A 19,854-nucleotide genomic window follows, 5' to 3' on the forward strand; every position below is an offset into this window, starting at 1 on the left:
TTTCTGCGGAAAATTAACATATTTAAAGGGAAAAAGTAAATAATCTTAAAACACATCTATCATTAACCGTAAATTACCCAGTAATTATGTCAAATTTAATATTAAAACGTAAGAAATTTAAAGAAAAGGCCAATTGGTTGAATTAGTTTTATATCACCTAGTTTTAAAGAATCGAAGAGTCCTTGAAACGATTTCAATTCATGTGTATACTTTCCACCAATATCATGCCTGGGATGAAATAGTTTTACATAAGAAATAAAAATTATCACCAATTAATTAGAACAGATAAAAAGGATTTACTAAATTAAAACAAATGATCGTTTGATTCTTGCCTTGTTTCATTTAAACGATAGATGGCGAAATCATCTTTATTTACCCGATTTTCGGTAAATTTTTGCGCAGTTCAACTATTTATTGCAATTTGTCTTTTTTTGTTTTCAAATCTGAGTTTGTTTTTCTTCAATTGTTTATTATATTTATTGAATTCATCATTTCATCTTCGATAAAGATTGGCTGTGATATTTTCTTGTAATTGTGTTAAAAATTATGCTCTTGGAAATAATTTAATGTTAAACAGTGTTTTGTAAACCGAACCGCTAAACCGGTGATAATCTTACGTATCTGTTTGTTTTTTTTTTGCTCTCTGGATTTTTACTTCTCTATCTCTCTTTCTCTCTCTGGCTTTCTCTTTCTAACTCTCTCTCTATTTTCCCTTTTCTTTGCTTTTTCTCTTTGAATTTTTCTCATGTTTTTTTTCCTAGTGAGCTAAACATTCATCTACAGTTTCAGTTAATTAGATAAATTTTTGATTATGGTATATCCCCTGTTTCTCTTGTCATTTGCTTAATATGGTTACCTATCAGCAATGTCAAATGTTGCTTCACGCGGTATGTCTGGTCATAATTGCCGGAAAAAGGTTAGTTTAACCTATGTGATTCGTGATGAGGTTGAAAAGTACCATCGATCAGGAATTAATTCACTTCAATTGGATTCTACATTAAACCGGTTATACTCAGCTGGACGTGATTCTATTATAAGAATATGGAATCTTCGGAATCCAAAAGAGCCTTACATTCAATCGATGGAGCATCATACTGATTGGGTTAACGATATTGTTATCTGTTGCAATGGTAAGAATCTCATTACCGCTTCAAGTGATACTACAGTTAAGGTTTGGAATGCACATAAAGGCTTCTGCATGTCAACATTGAGAACCCATAAGGATTATGTTAAAGCTTTAGCTTATGCGAAAGATAAGGAACAAGTCGCCTCTGCGGGCCTGGACCGAGCAATCTTTTTATGGGATGCAAATACATTGACAGCCTTAACTGCTTCCAATAATACTGTTACAACATCGTCACTCACTGGTAATAAAGATTCAATTTATAGCCTTGCAATGAACCCTTCAGGCACTGTAATTGTTTCTGGCTCAACAGAGAAAGTTATTCGTGTTTGGGATCCAAGGAGCTGTCAGAAATTGATGAAACTTAAAGGTCATTCCGATAATGTAAGAGCTTTGATGGTCAATCGAGAGGGAACACAGTGTCTCTCTGCTTCAAGTGATGGTACAATACGTTTGTGGTCATTAGGCCAGCAAAGATGTATATTAACTGTTCGAGCTCATGATGAAGGTGTTTGGGCTCTTCAGGTTAACGATACGTTTACTCAGTGCTACTCAGGAGGGCGTGATAAAAAGTTAATTATGACTGATTTGAGGAATCCAGAAAATCGTGCTGTGATATGTGAAGAAAGTGCACCTATACTCAAAATGCTTCTCGTTCCACCAGATAATAATAGTATTTGGGTAGCCACAACCGACTCGAGTATCAAAAATTGGTCTCTTGCTCATAGTCGATTAAAAAATTTTTCTCATTCCAATTGGGAGGACTACGATTCTGATTTGTCACCGCCACTAAACAATAAGCCCGAAATAACTATCAAAGGTAATCCCGCACTTCGCCAGTATCATGTTCTCAATGATAGACGGTTTATCCTAACCAAAGACACTGACCGTAATGTAGCTATATATGATGTGCTCAAAGCTGTTAAAGTTCAAGACCTTGGCAAGGTTGACATGGAAGAAGAGATAAAGAAACGTTTTAAATTGATTTATGTGCCAAACTGGTTCATAGTGGATCTCAAGTCCGGAATGTTATCAATTCACTTAGAAGAGCCAGATTGTTTATCAGCTTGGGTTTCCGCCAAAGAGTTTGGTTTTGCTAGCCCGAATGACCCATCCGATCCGAAAATCAACCTAGGACATTTGCTACTTCAAGCATTGTTTGAACATTGGCCACCCCAATTACACAGTTACAATCGTAGTCATCACTCTGGGTCTAGTGAAGTTGATGGCGATCCATTAACCAATGGTGGAGATGAGGAAAACCTAGAAGAGTCTGGTAGAAGGTCAGAGGAATCAGGAAAAATTGTTATTCAACGACCTTACAATCAATACTTCAGTGTACCAACTCACACTCCAATTATTTTAAGTGAAGGAAGTAATCGTACTCTTTTAAGACTTTTAGTTGGGGATGCTCGCCGTGAAACGGAAGATATGTTACTCCAAGAAAATGTCCCTCTTTGGATTAGTGAAGCTCTATTTTTCCATAAATTGCCAAAGTTCACGAAAACATCATTTTTCCTTTTACCTCACCCATCCTCAGGTATCAAATCATACCAACGAAAGGACCGTTTAACAGCTAATGACCTTTTGCAAGTACGAAAAGTTATTGAACATGTGTATGAAAAAGTGTTAGGAGCAGGCATTGATGGTACAACCAGCAGTGGTACACCTAATTCAATAGCAGGAGCTGGCTCTACAGCTGCCTCAGCTGCAGCAGCAGCTTCAGTTGCTGCTGGTTCTAGTTCAACAGGAGGATTGTCATCTACCAATTCAACTGGTCTTAATAATAATAGTCAAGAAAGGTCATCTGACTCTAGTATATGTGGGAACACTGATAAAGATGATGACAAAATACTGCCAGAGGAAAAGGTTGAATTGCTTTGCCAAGACCAAGTACTCAATCCTAACATGGACCTTCGATCAGTTCGACATTTTATTTGGAAAAGTAGTCAAGATTTAGAGCTTCATTTCAGGCCCATCAAATGAAGCTTCAATTTATTTTCTTGATGCTCATCTTAGGTGTTATCATCTGGCATTTTTCTATCAATCAACAAAAAACCGACTAAAAGACAAGCAAAGAAACAATTTATGCTTTACAGTTTTTTCTCTCAGTTTTATGAAGATGAAAAAAAACATAAACGGTCTAAGGCCTTAATTATATATTTATAAATATAAATTATCTCTTTATATGGATTATATACAAAGAAATTTGAATAGAAACGTGAAATCAAATGAGATATCAAGTTTCATGAATCAGTGTAATCTGTAACATTTATTTAAACTGTTTACATACACATACACACCATAAACTCACGAAAACAAAAAAAACATTCATTTCACACACACACATCATCCAATGGATTCGCAGTTACTGTTAAGCCGAAGCTTACGTTCAGCTTATACAGGATAAAATAGTTGTTGACGACCAACATGATGATCCCATGTTTTTGCCATAGAAAAAATTCAACAAATTCTACATCTTCGACCTTTGTGTATAATCACATTAATATGTGTAAACAATTTTTCACACCATCATCTTTTGTTTGAATATCACTAGTCTGGAGGTGAAATGCCTGTTCTATCATTTCACCTTTTCTCACCCTGTAATTTGCTATTCCTCTACTTCTTTTCTTTAACTTTCTTTTCCCTCCTTTTATCACTTCCTCTATTTTCTTCTTCTTCTCAATCTTGTTTTATTATTAGTTATTATAATTATATTATTAATAACATTGATAACAATGATATCAGTCATCATTTTGACTCCTAATTATGGCTCCAATTACGACACTCAACACAACTCCAACCTAACCAAAATCAGTCCGTAATGATTCTGGCATTTTCACCAAGTTAAAACCCAGGGAACAATTAAACATCAAAACGTGTGGAGAAAGCTGATAAAGAGGAAAATAATGATCACTATTAAATGAATGGATTCACCACCAAATTACCTGATGAGTCTAAACCCGATCACTTTTGGCACTTTATACAATCTAAATGTCAATCGTAATCATATTATCTTTTGATTATTTTCACCTGTTTTATTCAAAATGATGATTTCAAGACGCTGTTTGATAATTTACCGGTTATGACCATCGGGCTGTTAAAAAGTATGGTTTTGCAAATTCCTTAACAAGTAACTAGTTGTTTTTTACTGTTAATGTTTACAGTAAATGTTAATTTCATGTGTAAGCTAAACCATTAGACTGTTCATTCTCATCGTTATCAACTTTCAACACCAAGAAATTTCTACCTCTTGGAAACAAAGACAAATAATCAAAGCAATATTAATTAAAAAAAACATTCACAATGAGCAAAAACAAAGATTTTTTTGGAAGAAACGATAATTTGGAACTTTAAAGGTTACAATAGAATAATTAAAATCTTGAAAAACCTTATAAAAAACATCAATAATGAGTATGATAATAATGTAAACCAAATTTTATTAAAATAATATTTTGCTTACAAACAACTCGGTGGTTTAGTATTAGTTTAAGGATAACAAAATAAAGATCAATGTCTTTAAAAGTGTAAAGCAAATAAAATAATTTGAAAATCAATAGATATCAAGTTCGCTGTTTTGAGACAATAAACTCAAGTCCATCAGTCAGTTATGGATCACGTTTATAATTAAGAGTCATTGATTGTCATTTTTATTTTTAAAATATTTTCAAGTTCATTTAAACTTGTTAAAAATTAACCTCATTTATAATTAATAACTTGAACGTGATTTTGAATGAAAGAATTGCTGTTTTTAAATCTTTCGTGTTCACACTTTAGGGAATCTTACAATCTATTTAGTAGATAATAAATGAAAGTTTATCAGATTTAAACAAACAACCAGAGCTTTTTAATCAGCAGATCGACCGATATAGCAATGGGACATTTAATCAAAATATAATATTATTAATATAAGGGAAGACAAACATTGCATTTGTCAATTGCATAGTTTTAAGAAATACATGATTGAAAAAGGAGGAACATTTAACTAGTTGAAATTAAAGTATTAAAAGTGAAAGACAAAAAGGGTCATTTTGTGTGATGAATTTGTGAAAATAATTTGTCAAATACTGTAATTAGTAAATTATCATAGTTTTTTTATATAAATTTGTGCATTAAAATCAGTATTCTACCGATGAGGTAAGCCAATGACTGGATTTTCTTCTTTTCAATGGGTGACTATCTCTTTCATCTGATTGATTAGATATTCCAGATTTAACAATTCCTGCTCGAATAGCTTGATATACTTTTTCCTCATCTTCACAGTAGATGAAATCCTCTGAATCTAAGAAAACAACATCCAAAGCTCTGTAAGGCGCTTTCCGAAGATTGTAGAATACTGTTATGAAACCAGAATCACGATAATGATCCACCATGTGTCTAACAGACTGTAATAGTAATGCAAAAAAATAGAAAATTTCAGAAACGATTTATGATTAGACTACTGTAATTCAATATTAGAAAGAGGGTGTAAACTGATTAACTTACCATAGCAAAAGTAGAATCAGCCCTGAACATATGCTCGCCATCGATTACAATAGATAAATGTTTTGTTGAACAGCCATAAGAGTCAATAGCCTTGCTTATTTTGACCTTCATGTACTCTACTGATGGAAACAGAACACTTCGATCAGGTTTGACGTAGAGAAACACATCACCACAAGGAGTTTTACGCATCACGATACTGATTCTTGGTCTTGCCATTAAGTAAAGCAGGACTAACAGCGAAAATGTGACACCTAAACCAATCCCATATTCAAGACCAATGAAAAGGCACGAAAGAAGTGTGATGAAATAAGGGACAACGTCAATCCGATTGGCTCTCCAAATAGTCAATATATCTTGAAATTTAACCATAGGCAAAACGGCAGCGATAATAATTGATGCTAAGGCTGGTTTTGGTATGAATTTAAAGTAGGGAGCAAGTGTGGCCAAAGCAAGAATAACTAACGAACCAGTGATGATGCCACTGAGTGGTGTTCGAACACCACTGTTATGGTTAACAGCTGATCGAGAAAAGCTTCCAGTTGCTGGGAAAGCGGAGAAAAAGCTTCCAAGAATGTTTCCAATTCCAAGAGCAATCAGTTCTTGTGTAGCATCCAACTTTTTGTTTGGCATAAATGCATTAGCCACAGCAACCGTTTCCAATAGACCAACTAAAGCCATCACAAGAATACCAGGAGCCAAATCACCAATAACTTGAGTTGGTGATCGATAAGTTTCATTAAAACCATAACTAAATGTAGGAATTTGCATTGGAGGTAGTCCAAGTTTTATATCTGTATTTATTGTGAAAACGTTAGTATGAGCAGCAATCACACCACAGATGATGACCACAACGGCGTTTCGTGCAGTTACGATTAGATTCCAAATTTTAGAGAAAATTCTGAGACTCATTGAATGAGGTGCTACACGGCCCTCAAGAAAGAAAAATGATGAAGTACGAAAGTGTTGCAAAGGAATGAGAAAGGCAAGACAAACTACACCCAAAAATGTGTCCCAGAGATTAATTTCATGGAGATGGGTTAAAAGGCCTACAACTGTAGGTAAGAAGCGAACAGCAGTCAAATGGATACCAAAAAAGCTTTTCATCTGAGAACAGGCGATGGTAATAGCAGCAGCAGTTGAGAAACTAGAGAGGACGGGAAATGATACGAAATCAACAACAAATCCCAGATTCATCATACCAAGAATTAACATGAGAAGACCGGTGTAAAATGAGAGGAGGATAGCATAAGTTGTGCCACCCATAACAACAAAAGGAGCAATTAATATGGCCAGAATTGAAGTTGGTCCAAAAGCAACATCTTTAACTGTTCCAAAAAGTGCGTAAACAAATAAACCAATGAAACTCGTATAAAGTCCATATTGAGCGGGTAAACCAGCCAAGATTGCAAGAGCCAAGCCTTGTGGGATAATTGTGAAGGCAACTGATAGACCAGCAATTAGATCACCACGTAGGTCAAGCAAGGAATATTTAAGCAACCATGTAACAATAGGGAAACGTCTCTTGAGTTTTTCCTTGGTAAAAAATCGTTGTCGACACCAAGAACAGCAACCTCTTAAAGAAGTCTCATCGTCTTCATCCATGCGAATATTCATACCTAAGCAGGGTGTAATTAGTAAAATAATTTAGAAAATAATGTATTATTAGAAAGCACAGAGGAAAATTCACAACGGTACTATAAAAAGCAGTGATTTCAAAAAGTATTCACTGATGTAAACTTTCTACAGGTAATTAATTCGTTGTCAAAGAGCACAGTATTAACAATTAATTTAATAAACGTTTGGTGACAGATAGAAACAAGAGTTTCGTTGATAATGTGTTACACAATTCAACAGATTATAAATTAACTCCAATAAAATCTAGATATCAATAGAGAGGAAAAGACTAGGGATAAAAACCTAACGAATACTTGACATGAAAATGACTTACCACAACTTGTTGAAAGAGATTTTCGTCGACATGGTATGTTATGGCCTTCAATCCGTTCATAAGGCACCAATTGATTGAATTGTTTCGTCATCGATTCTTAGCATTAGGACCAAAGTGTAGGCAAAAAAGACAGTAGTCAAAAATAGTGAGTGAGGTGAGAGTAAACAGCAGACTAAAAACTACTGAAAAACTAAAAAAGCAAGTTTAACTTATGCCCACTGGAGGGCGGCAATTAAAAAATAAACGAGTTGCAACTAAAACAAAGCATTGCTAATGAAATAAAAATTCACTGGAATTTGCCTTCTTTTTGTTTATTTTCAGTGATTAATCAAGATATTTGGCATTATTCACTGGCGATAAACTATTGACATGCTCATGAGACACACCAGCTATTATTTATCTTCTTGGTTGAACGGATTTTTGCCAATTCAATCTCTTCTTTCGATATTGAAAATAAAGATCATCTTAAATCGTTTAACTAGAGCAATCAGTTGATAATAAAGAGATATCAGTGACCAAACACAGTTTCTCAAGATTTTTCAGATAAAACCAGGTTTATATCTCACTACCGATTCAAGGCTATAATTAGATTCCCAGAAATCAACTTTCATGAGGAATCAGAACTAATGAACTAATACAGTAAAGTAAAACAAAAGATCGCTTCAAAAGTCTTTAATTACAGCAATTGGTACATTGGCAGTGTTTTTTGCTTATTACAATAAAAATAACATAACGATAATAAATGACGAAAAGATAATGTGACAGTTTTCATCAATAAATACACAATTTTTTATACAATGACAATGTAAAATCATTTTTATATAAATTAAGAGGATAAGGTTGTTTTTGGTTAACGTTTCAAATTTTCTCTGATTGATGGGAATTTCTCATCCCATTAGTTAAATTAAGGTAATGTTTATCATTTAACTTGTAATTACAAGGGAAGGGAACATTGTAATTGGAATAGACCTTTGGCAAGAAAAAAATAAGATCAATTTCTGGGGTGTGAACACAAATGAAGTGGTAGACCAAAGCTCAGTCTGATTCATCTGAAGCTTTTTTAATGCGAAAAGCTTTTTGATTGAACAATTTTAAACTTTCACAATCAGGATCAATGATTCTTGGATTTTCCTTGAATTTGAGGCATTTAAGGGCACATTTTTCCCCATTGTAAAGTCCATGTTCCCAAACTCGTACACAAAGGGCACAATTATGTAAACAAAGATGTAGCTTATCGTTTGGCGATGGACTATTGATCAGCTCAGGATCACAGCCAACAGCGACCAAGTAAGCAAACACGATAGAAATACCAATCAACAAACAGTTCATTATTAGAAGTTGATCAAAATTAATCAGTTAAACAGCTTGTTGAGTTAACGAAAACAGTCTTAACCTGATAAAGACGGACAAGAGATATGATTATAATGATAATATTAACAAAGCAAATAAGACAGTTTTACTCACCTAAATATCAGACTTTTTACCGATAAACTTCACTAGTCAACGATTGATTATATTGATTATAACTGAATATTAATAGTAGTTAATAGTTGTAAAGTCCAGTAATAAAAAAGGAAGAATCAGAGCTTCTTGAATCAGCCCATTGGTTTAAATACCTGGTTAGAAAGCAGTGATGTCCATTCCGAGGGAGAAATACAAATTGCTATGTTTACTATGAATATAATTTGGTGAAGTCTAAAAATAAAACCCGTCAAATGGCTGGAATAATGAATCTCAGATTGAAAGCCGGTTCAAATTTTGGGCTGAAAATGATGGTTAAATCAAAATTGTTAAATATAATCAACCTTAGGCTAATTTAATATCAACAGATGAAACCTTCTTCGTGTTTACTGTTTTTTTATTTTTTACTCAAGATTTAACAGAATCTCATTTTAATGAAATTGGCTTCTTGTTTATTCATTTTGCTTTATTTAAAATATTTATACATTTTGATTCAATCTTCATCATTTTTCATCCGATTTAGTTTGGATATTACCAGTTTAGTTGATTAATGAAGGTCATGATTGAAGTTTTTGTTGATTTCATATTAAATCCTACAAATGAATTATATTCCTACAATATCTCAATCAATTATTATTAGCAACTTGTTTATCTGTTTTGTTGCAATTGATACAAATGTAAAAATGTAAAAGCAAATCAAAGCTGGATTGATTTAACGGCATTTGGTTTGAAGCACAAAATAAGGCAAATGATTGAAAAGTAAATTATTGTGCCAGTCAAAGTTGATTAAAAGGTTTCCCTAAAAATCTTTATCTTGACTACAAAACACGGAACTGTTCACCAATCACTTGAACAATTAACAATTGTCAACAAATTTTGTTATCTAATCGTGTTTTGTCCGTAACAAGTGAATATGTTCAACAACTAAAATTTTGGTTCAATCTGAGTAAAGCTTGCATTTGTAAGTCAGACTGAATCAAAATGAATTTAGGTGTGTGATCAGAATGAGGTTTAACAGCTCTAACTATTTGCTGAAGTCGGTGAGTTTACAATCAGTGGATTAATGAAATGACATTTTTCAGTAATTAACAAGCTTTAATGTGCTTTGTTTTTCAAATTTTTGCTGGTAAAAATTAAAAAAATTCATATCGAATCCAGTTATTCGGAAAGATAAAAATATAAATATCAGAAATGATCACAATGATTGTCTTTTCTGGCTGTTTCCTGGTTTTGTCTGGTAATCTTCACTTTCCTTTCAATCAATCTTTCCACTTTAAACTCTTTTGGATTTCTCAATAGACAATGAGATCGTCCTGAATAGAATCCAGAAGATATTGTTACCCATTCATTGTAACATATCATAAACAGCAACATTGAATGATCCAATATTTCAGTCTCAATTACATTTGTTGATAATTCCCAACTTGATTGGCTTGTGTGAAGGGAAACATTTGTTTGATTGACTGCCATTGTCCGATTAAGTAGCTTTTTGAATAGACTTGACAATCAACGTACAAAAAATAGGTTTTATACACTGATAGCTTCTAGCAAACTAAAATTGTTTACATTCAGCAATTTGTTTTTTCGATGTGCAACTGTTTAATGTCCATTTCGAACCAAAAATTGATTATCACAGCTGGTTATTAATAAACAGGATTAGAGGTAAAAAAATGTACAATCCAATGGAAATTTGAAATTTACAAAAAGTTGAAATAATCATATCGCGTATTGCTATCGTCAACATTTTCTGGTTTTCTAGTAAAATCAGTAATGGATGCCAATGAGCTATGAGATCCATTCATATAAATATGTTGAGAAGGAAGATTCCTGGATCTATCCATTGTTCCAATCATTCGTTGATTATCCTGTACTGGCGGTACAGGAGGCAAAGATGAACTTCTTTCACGGTAAATTCTGGTCTCATAAGGCGTTGCATACTCTTGATTAACAGTATCACCCATTATTGGTCGCTTATGATAGTAACATTTCATAGTCTCTGAGCCTTTAGGCAGTAAAGTTCTCGTTAATAAAGGTTGACTTCGACCAATAGTGTCATTGGCATAGCGATGTAAACTGAGTACGCTATTATCAGTGGACATGATTGTTGGATGATGAAGTGAGCCCGATTGAGGTGAAAGTGGACCAATATATTGAAAATTTTGAGCTGGTGTGTGAGTCATGTAATTAGATGCTAAAATATCAGTCTTTTTCCCTTCAATGTAAACAAATACATAAGCAACAGCACAGACGATGACCACAATGATGATTGTGATTGCGATTGGGATAACGATAAAGGAACCATAGTATTGAGCACTTCTAAGATCATCATAGCTGGGTTCAGTAACTGTAAATAATGTAATTAAGATTGATTAGTTTACCATTCAAAAATACAAAAATTAAATCATTTCAATCAACTCTGTCTTGTCATTAATATCACTAAATAGCAATTTTTCCATTTCCATTGAATTTTTTGAAATTGAATTTTACTTTTTTCTAACTATACCAACTTGTATGTCAAATGTATCAATGCGTTGACAATTATTTATGCAATTTTCACTCATCTAAATGTAAATTTTGTTAACCTTGGAATAATTTGTTACAACTTTGAATAATTGAGAGGCTATCTAAATTGATTACTAGTAAATGTGTGATCAATATTACCTGGTTGATAGGAATCTTCAAGTGTTTTAATCATGATGTTTTTACTAGGTTCACTTGATCCAGCATCAGATTCACTGACCATATAAATTTCATACCAAGTTCCACTTTTTAAATTGTCAAGTTCATAGTCGTTAGATTTTGATTTCGGAAACGACCGATGTAACCATGATGAATTTTCCTCTTTGAAATAAATGATATAATCTAATGAGAAAAAGAAGTTCAAGTTAATTTATGCATATTCCGATAACTCAAAAAGTGACCAGAAAAACCTACAATCAACATCATTGTTGACTTCACTTTCATCCAGTTTAACCAACAGACTAGAAGCTTTTTTATCAGCAATGCGTATTTTTGGTGGTTTTGGAGGATCTATAAAAAATGAATAAACAAGATTAGTCAATGGTAAAGATATGAAATTTGAAGCACCAACTGTATGTAGTCAGTTTGTGAAAAAAAGACACTAGAAAACAATAAATTAAGTTACCAAGATGTGCTGTTTCCACAGTAATTGGCGCTGAAAACGGACCAAAACCAGCGTCATTATAAGCTCGTATCATAATTAGATAACTTGTTTTAGCTTTCAAATTTTTAATTGTGGTTTTTTGTTGATAACTTTGAGCTGCATCACCATCAAATTTAATGTCTACATTGGTAGTTGGATAACTGGTTGATGATGAAGTCGTATCTTCATCCGGTTTAAGCTCTCGATATGCCAAATTATAGCCTTTGAGTCGACCTCGCCAGTGATTTGTAAACGGTGCTTTCCAGACCACCTCAATTGTCTGTGTACCTTTTGATTCAACTTGAATGTCGATTGGTGCACCATCAGGTTTCTCCTCTTTGGTTGTAAATGCTATGGTCTTGGATGGCAAGCCTTTACCCAGTGAATTTTCAGCAACCACCCTAATTGAATAGGTCACTCCGGGGTCCAGTTCTTCATATAATTGGTAAGATAATTTCAATGACGCATCCTCTTCAAACAATTTGTTGGTATTACTTGTTGTAGCGCCTTGCCAATATTGAACCAAATATCGTTTAATTGGGCTTCCATTGTCAGAAGCAGCAGTCCAGTGAAGAGATACTGTTCGAGTAAATATTTCATCAATGACAATATTTGCAGGACTTGACGGCAGATCTATTAATCAATTTAAATTAAAAAAGACAAAGACAGTTAAACTTGGCAACAAATAAAAAGATAAACATCAACATGAGATATAAATTACTGTTGACAACTGCTTGTGTCAGTTAAAGTAATCTATAAATTGTCTCATGTTGTTACTTTGAGATAATTTGAATCACCTTGGACAGTTAAAATGTTTGTTTTCTGGTCCTTTCCAAATTCATTGGATGCTTTGCAAATGTATGAACCTGAATCATTGAGCTCAACTTCACTGATGTGAAGCTCAAACACACTTCGATTACTTTCACTTTCATATGAACTATCCTTTTCAACGACTGAATAACGAGATGCTGATGAATGCGGTTGACCTGTTGAACACTCAATCGACTCTAATTTACCAGCTAATTCCCGAAACCAAGAATTTGTGATTGGTTTACCTCCAAATACTTCGCATGTTAAAACGGCCGTGGCTCCACGAAGTGCCGTAACTCGACTTGTTTTGCTTATGAATCGAGGAATATCTTAATGGAATGAAAATGAAAAGAATTGATTAGTTGAGCGAAAAGAGTAATTAAAATAAACTTGACTTTCACAGATTATCTTGATTAATCTTGATTGACAGTAAACTCATTAGTAACAAATTGATTAAAATCTCAATTAGTTAACACCTTAACAAATGCAGCACTCGACTCTAGCAATCACGTTATGATCAAACCTTTGTTAGCCAAGAGAAAATGAAAAAATGATTAAATCTCAATTAAAATGGTCAATTTCAATCAATTAGGTTTTTTGGGCTTTTAAATGTTGGCAAATGTTGACAGACACTTAACTCTTCCTTTAATCGCTATCCGACAAATGAATTAGCGAAGATGTTGTTAGCTGATTTAAGATTGCAGATTAATCAAGCATTGATCAGCGATGGATAAGGTGGTAATAATGAAAAACTTACCAAAGACTTTAATCTTAAATGTTTTACTGATTGATTGTTGATTTTTAGGGTTTGTTGCTTTGCATTCATATTGTCCATCATCACTTAATTTAACTGGATCAAGGATTAAATGAGATGATCCTGTTAAAATTACTGTACTGCTCTCTCCTGTGTCTATTGAAACAAAAGCCAATAAAAGTAAAAAAATGTATTAATATTAATGATGAATATTCAAAGGTAATTCCATAATCAGACAAATGCAGACGATAAAATGCTCAATATGTTTTGAAATGATAAATTATCCCTAAAAAATAATCAATCATTGACAGATCAACAATTGATGAGTTAATCCAGAAAAATGGGAAACAAAGCACAACAAAATTTGACCAAATTTACAGTTTCTATTTTGTTTGGTCAGTGATGAGTGATTCATATTGAAAATACTTGAATTATATGAAAGATGAGAAACACACTGAGATGTTTATTTCAGAAATGCTCCAATCTTAGGCCTAAATGATATTAATAAGGTTAAGAAATGCTAAAGTAAAAGATGAAAGCTTCGAGGAAACATCCAATGGCTTTAAGGTAAATGATGATGTTTCTCAGAATAGAAATGAAATGGAAAGGGAATGAGAAAAAAAACGATGAAATGTTGAAAGATGTGAGCTTGAAGGAGGAAAAGATGTTGAATGGCGGGTAAGAACAAGATGATGAGGATAAAGGAGAGGAAGGAAAATGATGAAGAGGAAAAGGAAAGGTTTTATGTGAAAATTGTGATCATCTTAAAATAAACATATATTAAGAGATTGTATCTGAAAGGAAAAGCATTTCTTTGGTAATTTCAATTTAACTGTGAACCGGTAAACCCATCAACTTAATTCTTTACCTATTCTTTATATTAAACAATCCAAATGTGATAATGGTTTAATGTATGTCATTAGTTAAACAATCCATTGAAATTGAAATTGTGTTTCAACAATTAAAAAACATTGTGATTGGATAGCTAAGGTTATATCTTGGGTCAAAGACATTAGATGATTGAGAAGACATGGAAATGTATCATTGTACTGTTCATCGATAATCGATATTTTTGGGTTATAAGGCATCTGGATAATGAAAAAATGATCATCATTTGGAGGAAAAGTGGAAGATAGTGAAGGATGAGAAATGTTTTTAGGTGTAAAAAAAGAGGTAAATTTTGAACAGGAATTGCGTTTGACTAGCCATTTAGATCAGGATAAGAGATGAATACACGAAGATGATGAAAGTAAGACTGATGATGATGATGATGTCACGAATCATAAATCTGACTGAATATAATAAATTGAATTATGTTCAGGTATGAAAAAGATGTTTAACCATAATAGAGATGCAACTTTCACTTTCCAACCTTGAGATGATTTTCTGGTTCCTTTGCCTTAAACTAATAAATTGTAGTGAAAAATGGTGCCATTGATTGTTATAAGAATAGGTGAAAAATTCAATTTTTTTCCTCAAATTCCGTTTGTTTTTTTCATTCAAAACCTGAGCTGTTTATAGCTTAAACGATGTTTGATGATATACTTTCTCTGTTGGCTAATGTCATAACCACCCATGTGTTTAAAATTGACTGGTTGTTTAGATTATTATCCTTAATGGTTTAATAAGATTTATAATTTGGGTGATTCACTTAATGTATCACTTACTGTATATTTTGGTTATTTGATTGCAAGCACTTTTTGGGTATTTAATGGTTTTTGTTTGTTTCTCCTCTACTTATTGAGCTATGGTTGAAATTTCGCTTCAATTGGGTTACAGCTTGCGGAACTATTTCAAATGAATCCGTAAATTTTTCTCTGAATAATTAAAAAATTACAAATCAATTTACATATAAGTACAGAATGTGTCAGAAAAATTAAATCAATTGCAACAATCAATGATTGACACCTCGATAATAAACAAAAAACAACAGTGTTAATCTTGCGATAAACATGGCGTGTGTTTTGTTGAAACATTTGTTTTACTCAAATGAATAAACAACTAAAAACAGCGAGAAAGCTGATTGATAATTTAGGTGGAAAGCAGTCTATTGATTGGCTATATTATTGATCAAACAAATTGTAGGAATCGGCACTAGAATGAAATAGGAAATTAAACTTGTAAGCTAAAAATTACAAAAGTAATGAAAGCTGCAAGGCAACAATTATAATATCGTCTGGCTTATGGATTAAATGATTAAATTTACCCAAAAATGGAGCTCTCACCTTGATGAGTGATCTTTGACCATCTGATTATAGGCTCAGGTGTTCCATGAGCTGAGCAGTTAATCTTTATTGAATCTCCTAAACCCAGATTCAAGTCATATGGCACTTCATCCCATTCAGGAGTAGTCGAGTCTTCACAATGTAACCAATTATCGGTTTGTGTTTTATACCAAGGAAATTGCCAGAAACAAGTTGATGAACCAAGCAAATGAATAAATAAAAATCAAAAGATAATTAAAAATGAAATTAATATAAATAATGTCAAGTTAATTAAAAAAGGACATTAAAAGAGTTGCAATAATTTTGGGTTGAACAAGAAAAGGTTGATAAACTTGTGTTTACAGTCACCTACCAGAAACTGCACCTACCAGAAACTGCACATAATTTTTTCAACGGTCCCTCTTCTTGTTCTTCTCTTTCCATAGTCATCTTTGTTTACATTTTTTAATGAAGTAAATTATTAATTTATTGTAATTAGTTGTTGTATTTTTACTTGTTATGTGATGCCACGAAGGAATTTGACCATCAGAGAAAGAGTCAATGTTATCTCTGACCGGGAAAACAACAACACAAACATTAATGAGCTTTGCTCAAAATATAATGTCAGTCGCTGGACAATAAATAGAGTTTTGTGTAACAGAGAACCGCTTAAAGAAGCTCATGAAAATGGCCAAAGTAAAAGAACCAGGTAAATTAAATGTCTATTTTAAAGTAAATTGGTGAAATATATTAATTGTTATTTTCTCATTATAGGATAGAAAGAAGAATTGAATTGAAAGATTTTGATGGTCAAATTCTAGAATGGGTTCGTGATTGTAATGACAAAGGAATACCAATGAGTGGAACAATGATAATTGAGTTTGCCAAAACAATAAATGACAATTTTAATGGTACATGGAGTTGGTTTTATCGGTTTAAAGAAAGAACTAAATTGAAATTAGGTGTCAAAAGTGGAGAGCGATTGTCAGTTGATAAATCGTTGGTTGAAAATTGGAGAAAGATCAACATTCCTAGGATAATGATTAACTGGCAATCTCCTTTTATTTATAACTGTGATGAAACGGCTTTATTTTGGAGACAAACTCCTGTAAAAACATATTTTATTTCTAAAACTGACCATATCGGTGATAAGCTTTTTCGTGAAAGAATTACAATCTTATTTTGTGTTAATAGAGCAGGTGAAAAAATGGACCCATTGATCATCAATCGATCAGCCAAGCCAAGATGCTTTTTCGCCAATTGTTTTGATGGCCTTAATATTAAATACAAGCAACAACATAATGCTTGGATGGATAGGAATTTATTCACTCAATGGCTGCAAGATTTTCATGATCAACTTATAATAGAAAATAAGAAAGTGATTTTGATTTTAGACAACTTTAGTGGCCATAAGGTTGAATATGATAAATTTCCTTTAATAACATTTGAATTTTTACCTGCTGGTACAACAGCTTTAACTCAACCATTAGATAATGGACCAAATCATATGGTCAAATCCAAATACATTTCAAAGTTAATGAAAAGAGTGATTGAAAAAATTAATACTTCTAGTTACATTTCAAATATTATAAAGGAGATTAACTTATTAGATGCAATAAAATGGATCGATGAAACTTGGAAAGAAATCTCACCACAAACTATAGTGAACTGTTGGAATCATTGTGGATATGTTTCCCTTGATTTCAATGATGAATATGATCTCGAAGAAGAACAAAATGATGTTAATAACTTGTTAATTGAATTAAGAAATTTAAATGTAAATTGTTGCTCTTATGACGAGCTTATGGATCAAAATAATTTTGATTTTGTTAATGTTTTTGATGAATAAAGATTACTGTTTCTGTTTAAATAAGCTATTTGCACAGCAATGTGCTATTTCCAGCTTGGTGCAGTTTCTGGTAGGTGACTGTAGTCACTTTTGTTGACATAAAAAAAACAAAAACCGTTGGTCGATCGATATATCGATTGATGCCAATTAATTGATTTATAATTGATAAATTTTGTACAAAATAAATCAATCTTAATTAGCAATGGTAAAAAGCCTCCCTGATTCAATCTTAATTGCAACCTTTAATTATCCTCAATTCCACCGCATTAAATGACTAACACCAACTATCAATTAGCTTAATAGTCAATCATAATGATTAACCGATTCATTTTTAATTCATATTTGCTTTGATAATTGTCCATTGGCAGGTAAACAGTTAAATCAATGAAACTGGATCAAGTTCAAATGGTTTCAACGGTTGAACACAAAAAGAGTTTCAGCTTTCGATTTTCATGAAACCAGATTTGATAACATAATTGTGATAAGATTGATTAAACAATAACAGTTGGTCTTTGTAAATAAAGATAAGCTAAATTGTAAAATATGAAAATAGTGTTGATTAAAATGATTTCACTTGTTTCAATGCATTTCAGCTTAAAATGGTTAACTGATGAAAATAACATTCAAGAGTTTCTTTCATCATTCATCATGATAATTGAAAGCTTTTAATCAACACCATCAACTGAATCGGTTTGACTGAAAAAATTTAGATAAGCAAAGTCTTTAAGGAAATTTGCCTCAAAAAAAAGTAAATAAATCAACTCAATCTTTCCCTTTTCCCGTTCTTTGTCCATTAAATCAATCTTAAATCAAGTCTGTTTAATCAACTGATTAATCTAATGATTTAGTGAATAGTCAAAGATTAAAATGGTTAATATTTAATGAATGATTCGTCTTTAAATTAGGGTTAAATCAGGATTAAGTTGCAAGAGATGTTGAGGTGAAAGAAATGAAACTTACCTGCAGCTGATGTTGTCATACAAATACATAATGATACAAATATGGTGATGAACATTTTAAATGATTGTTGATGAGAAGAGCGATGTGATTAAATTGTTAAACAAATTATGGTTAAATAAAGCAATCATTTGCAAATGTGAGAAAATGAAAAACACGGTTAAAGAAACGCTTGGAAACGCTTGAAGCAGAGTTGCTTGTATCCGTTTTAGTAGCTATTGTTGATGAAGATGATGATAAAGGTAAAGTGTGACTTACAATGAATTACAAGTGAATTAATCATGATTAAGTTGAAACAATTAAAATAATAATAGAAACATAACAATAGGAATCCATAGAAATGGTTAAGATGGTAAAGAGGGGCAAAAGCTCGTCAAGTGTTTATCAGACGATTATACCAACAAATGGTTAAAGTTAAATTATCAGAAAAAGTGAGAAGCATCATTTTAATGGTGATATTGATGATGATGAGAATGATGATGATGATGATGTTAAGGCTGTCACTTTAATAATCATCATAATGTTTGTGGTCTTTGAAGGATGACAAACTGCATTTCATCTTATCTCTGTTCACTGACAATAACCTCCCATTGAATAAGGGAGTTAATAAGAGTTGATTATTGTGTCAAACTGTAACTTTATTATCATTGAAAAGCGCAAATTAAAAGAGTTTATTCATTTTAATTGTTTAACGTTTAATTAAAATGTATACTTCATCAGCAATCCATTCACCAATGTGGTTACTGAGAGACTGAATCACCATTTCAAGTGTTATTAATAACAACGGATTTCCTCCAATTTTGTTTAACTTTAACAAAAGTAATACAATTTGTTCATTTAATTACTAAGTTACAATTAGATATTACTTTGATCATCATTTATTTGATTTCAATTTTCTGCTAATGAGTCGGATCGAGTTGAACAAATCAACTAAATCCTCCTTTAATTGTGATCAACAAATTATTTAAATTCATCAATTCAAGGTTGAATTAGGTCTTGATTATGATCAAATTGCCTCGAAAACGAAGGCCATTAAATTGTTGAAATGCTTAACATTAGTTAATTTAGCAAATTGGTGTAAAAATTTTGCTTCTCTGATT

The 19,854-nt window shown here is 32.4% G+C and overlaps 3 protein-coding genes and 1 long non-coding RNA gene across 4 annotated transcripts; 1 reads left to right on the top strand and 3 right to left on the bottom strand.

The window, feature by feature from the left end:
* The first annotated feature begins 393 nt into the window (after positions 1–393).
* LOC107362409 (WD repeat-containing protein 48) lies at positions 394–4,589 on the top strand. The gene has a single exon (XM_015929470.3). The coding sequence runs from the start codon at positions 866–868 to the stop codon at positions 3,107–3,109; it is 2,244 nt and encodes a 747-aa protein (XP_015784956.1). The 5' UTR covers positions 394–865; the 3' UTR covers positions 3,110–4,589.
* Positions 4,590–4,947: 358 nt separating this feature from the next.
* Positions 4,948–7,727, bottom strand: LOC107362410 (sodium-independent sulfate anion transporter). The gene is made up of 3 exons (XM_015929471.2): positions 7,557–7,727; positions 5,609–7,224; positions 4,948–5,508 (listed from the first exon to the last, which is right to left on the bottom strand). The coding sequence occupies exons 1-3, from the start codon at positions 7,645–7,647 to the stop codon at positions 5,242–5,244; spliced, it is 1,974 nt and encodes a 657-aa protein (XP_015784957.1). The 5' UTR covers positions 7,648–7,727; the 3' UTR covers positions 4,948–5,241.
* A 487-nt stretch (positions 7,728–8,214) lies between these two features.
* LOC149094788 (uncharacterized) lies at positions 8,215–9,157 on the bottom strand. The gene is made up of 2 exons (XR_016201104.1): positions 9,021–9,157; positions 8,215–8,949 (listed from the first exon to the last, which is right to left on the bottom strand). It is a non-coding gene; the product is annotated as an uncharacterized LOC149094788 (long non-coding RNA).
* A 934-nt stretch (positions 9,158–10,091) lies between these two features.
* On the bottom strand, positions 10,092–19,486 carry LOC107362408 (cell adhesion molecule Dscam1). Its single transcript, XM_015929469.3, has 8 exons — positions 18,758–19,486; positions 15,970–16,101; positions 13,748–13,900; positions 12,978–13,319; positions 12,163–12,813; positions 11,952–12,047; positions 11,679–11,879; positions 10,092–11,361 (listed from the first exon to the last, which is right to left on the bottom strand). Exons 1-8 carry the CDS (start codon positions 18,810–18,812, stop codon positions 10,715–10,717), a joined length of 2,277 nt encoding a protein of 758 aa, XP_015784955.1. The 5' UTR covers positions 18,813–19,486; the 3' UTR covers positions 10,092–10,714.
* Positions 19,487–19,854: the final 368 nt, after the last annotated feature.

This window comes from Tetranychus urticae, chromosome 1, assembly GCF_039701765.1.
Source record: "Tetranychus urticae isolate SD_2017Ah chromosome 1, NJAU_TeUrti_SD_1.0, whole genome shotgun sequence".
NCBI lineage: Eukaryota > Metazoa > Arthropoda > Arachnida > Trombidiformes > Tetranychidae > Tetranychus > Tetranychus urticae.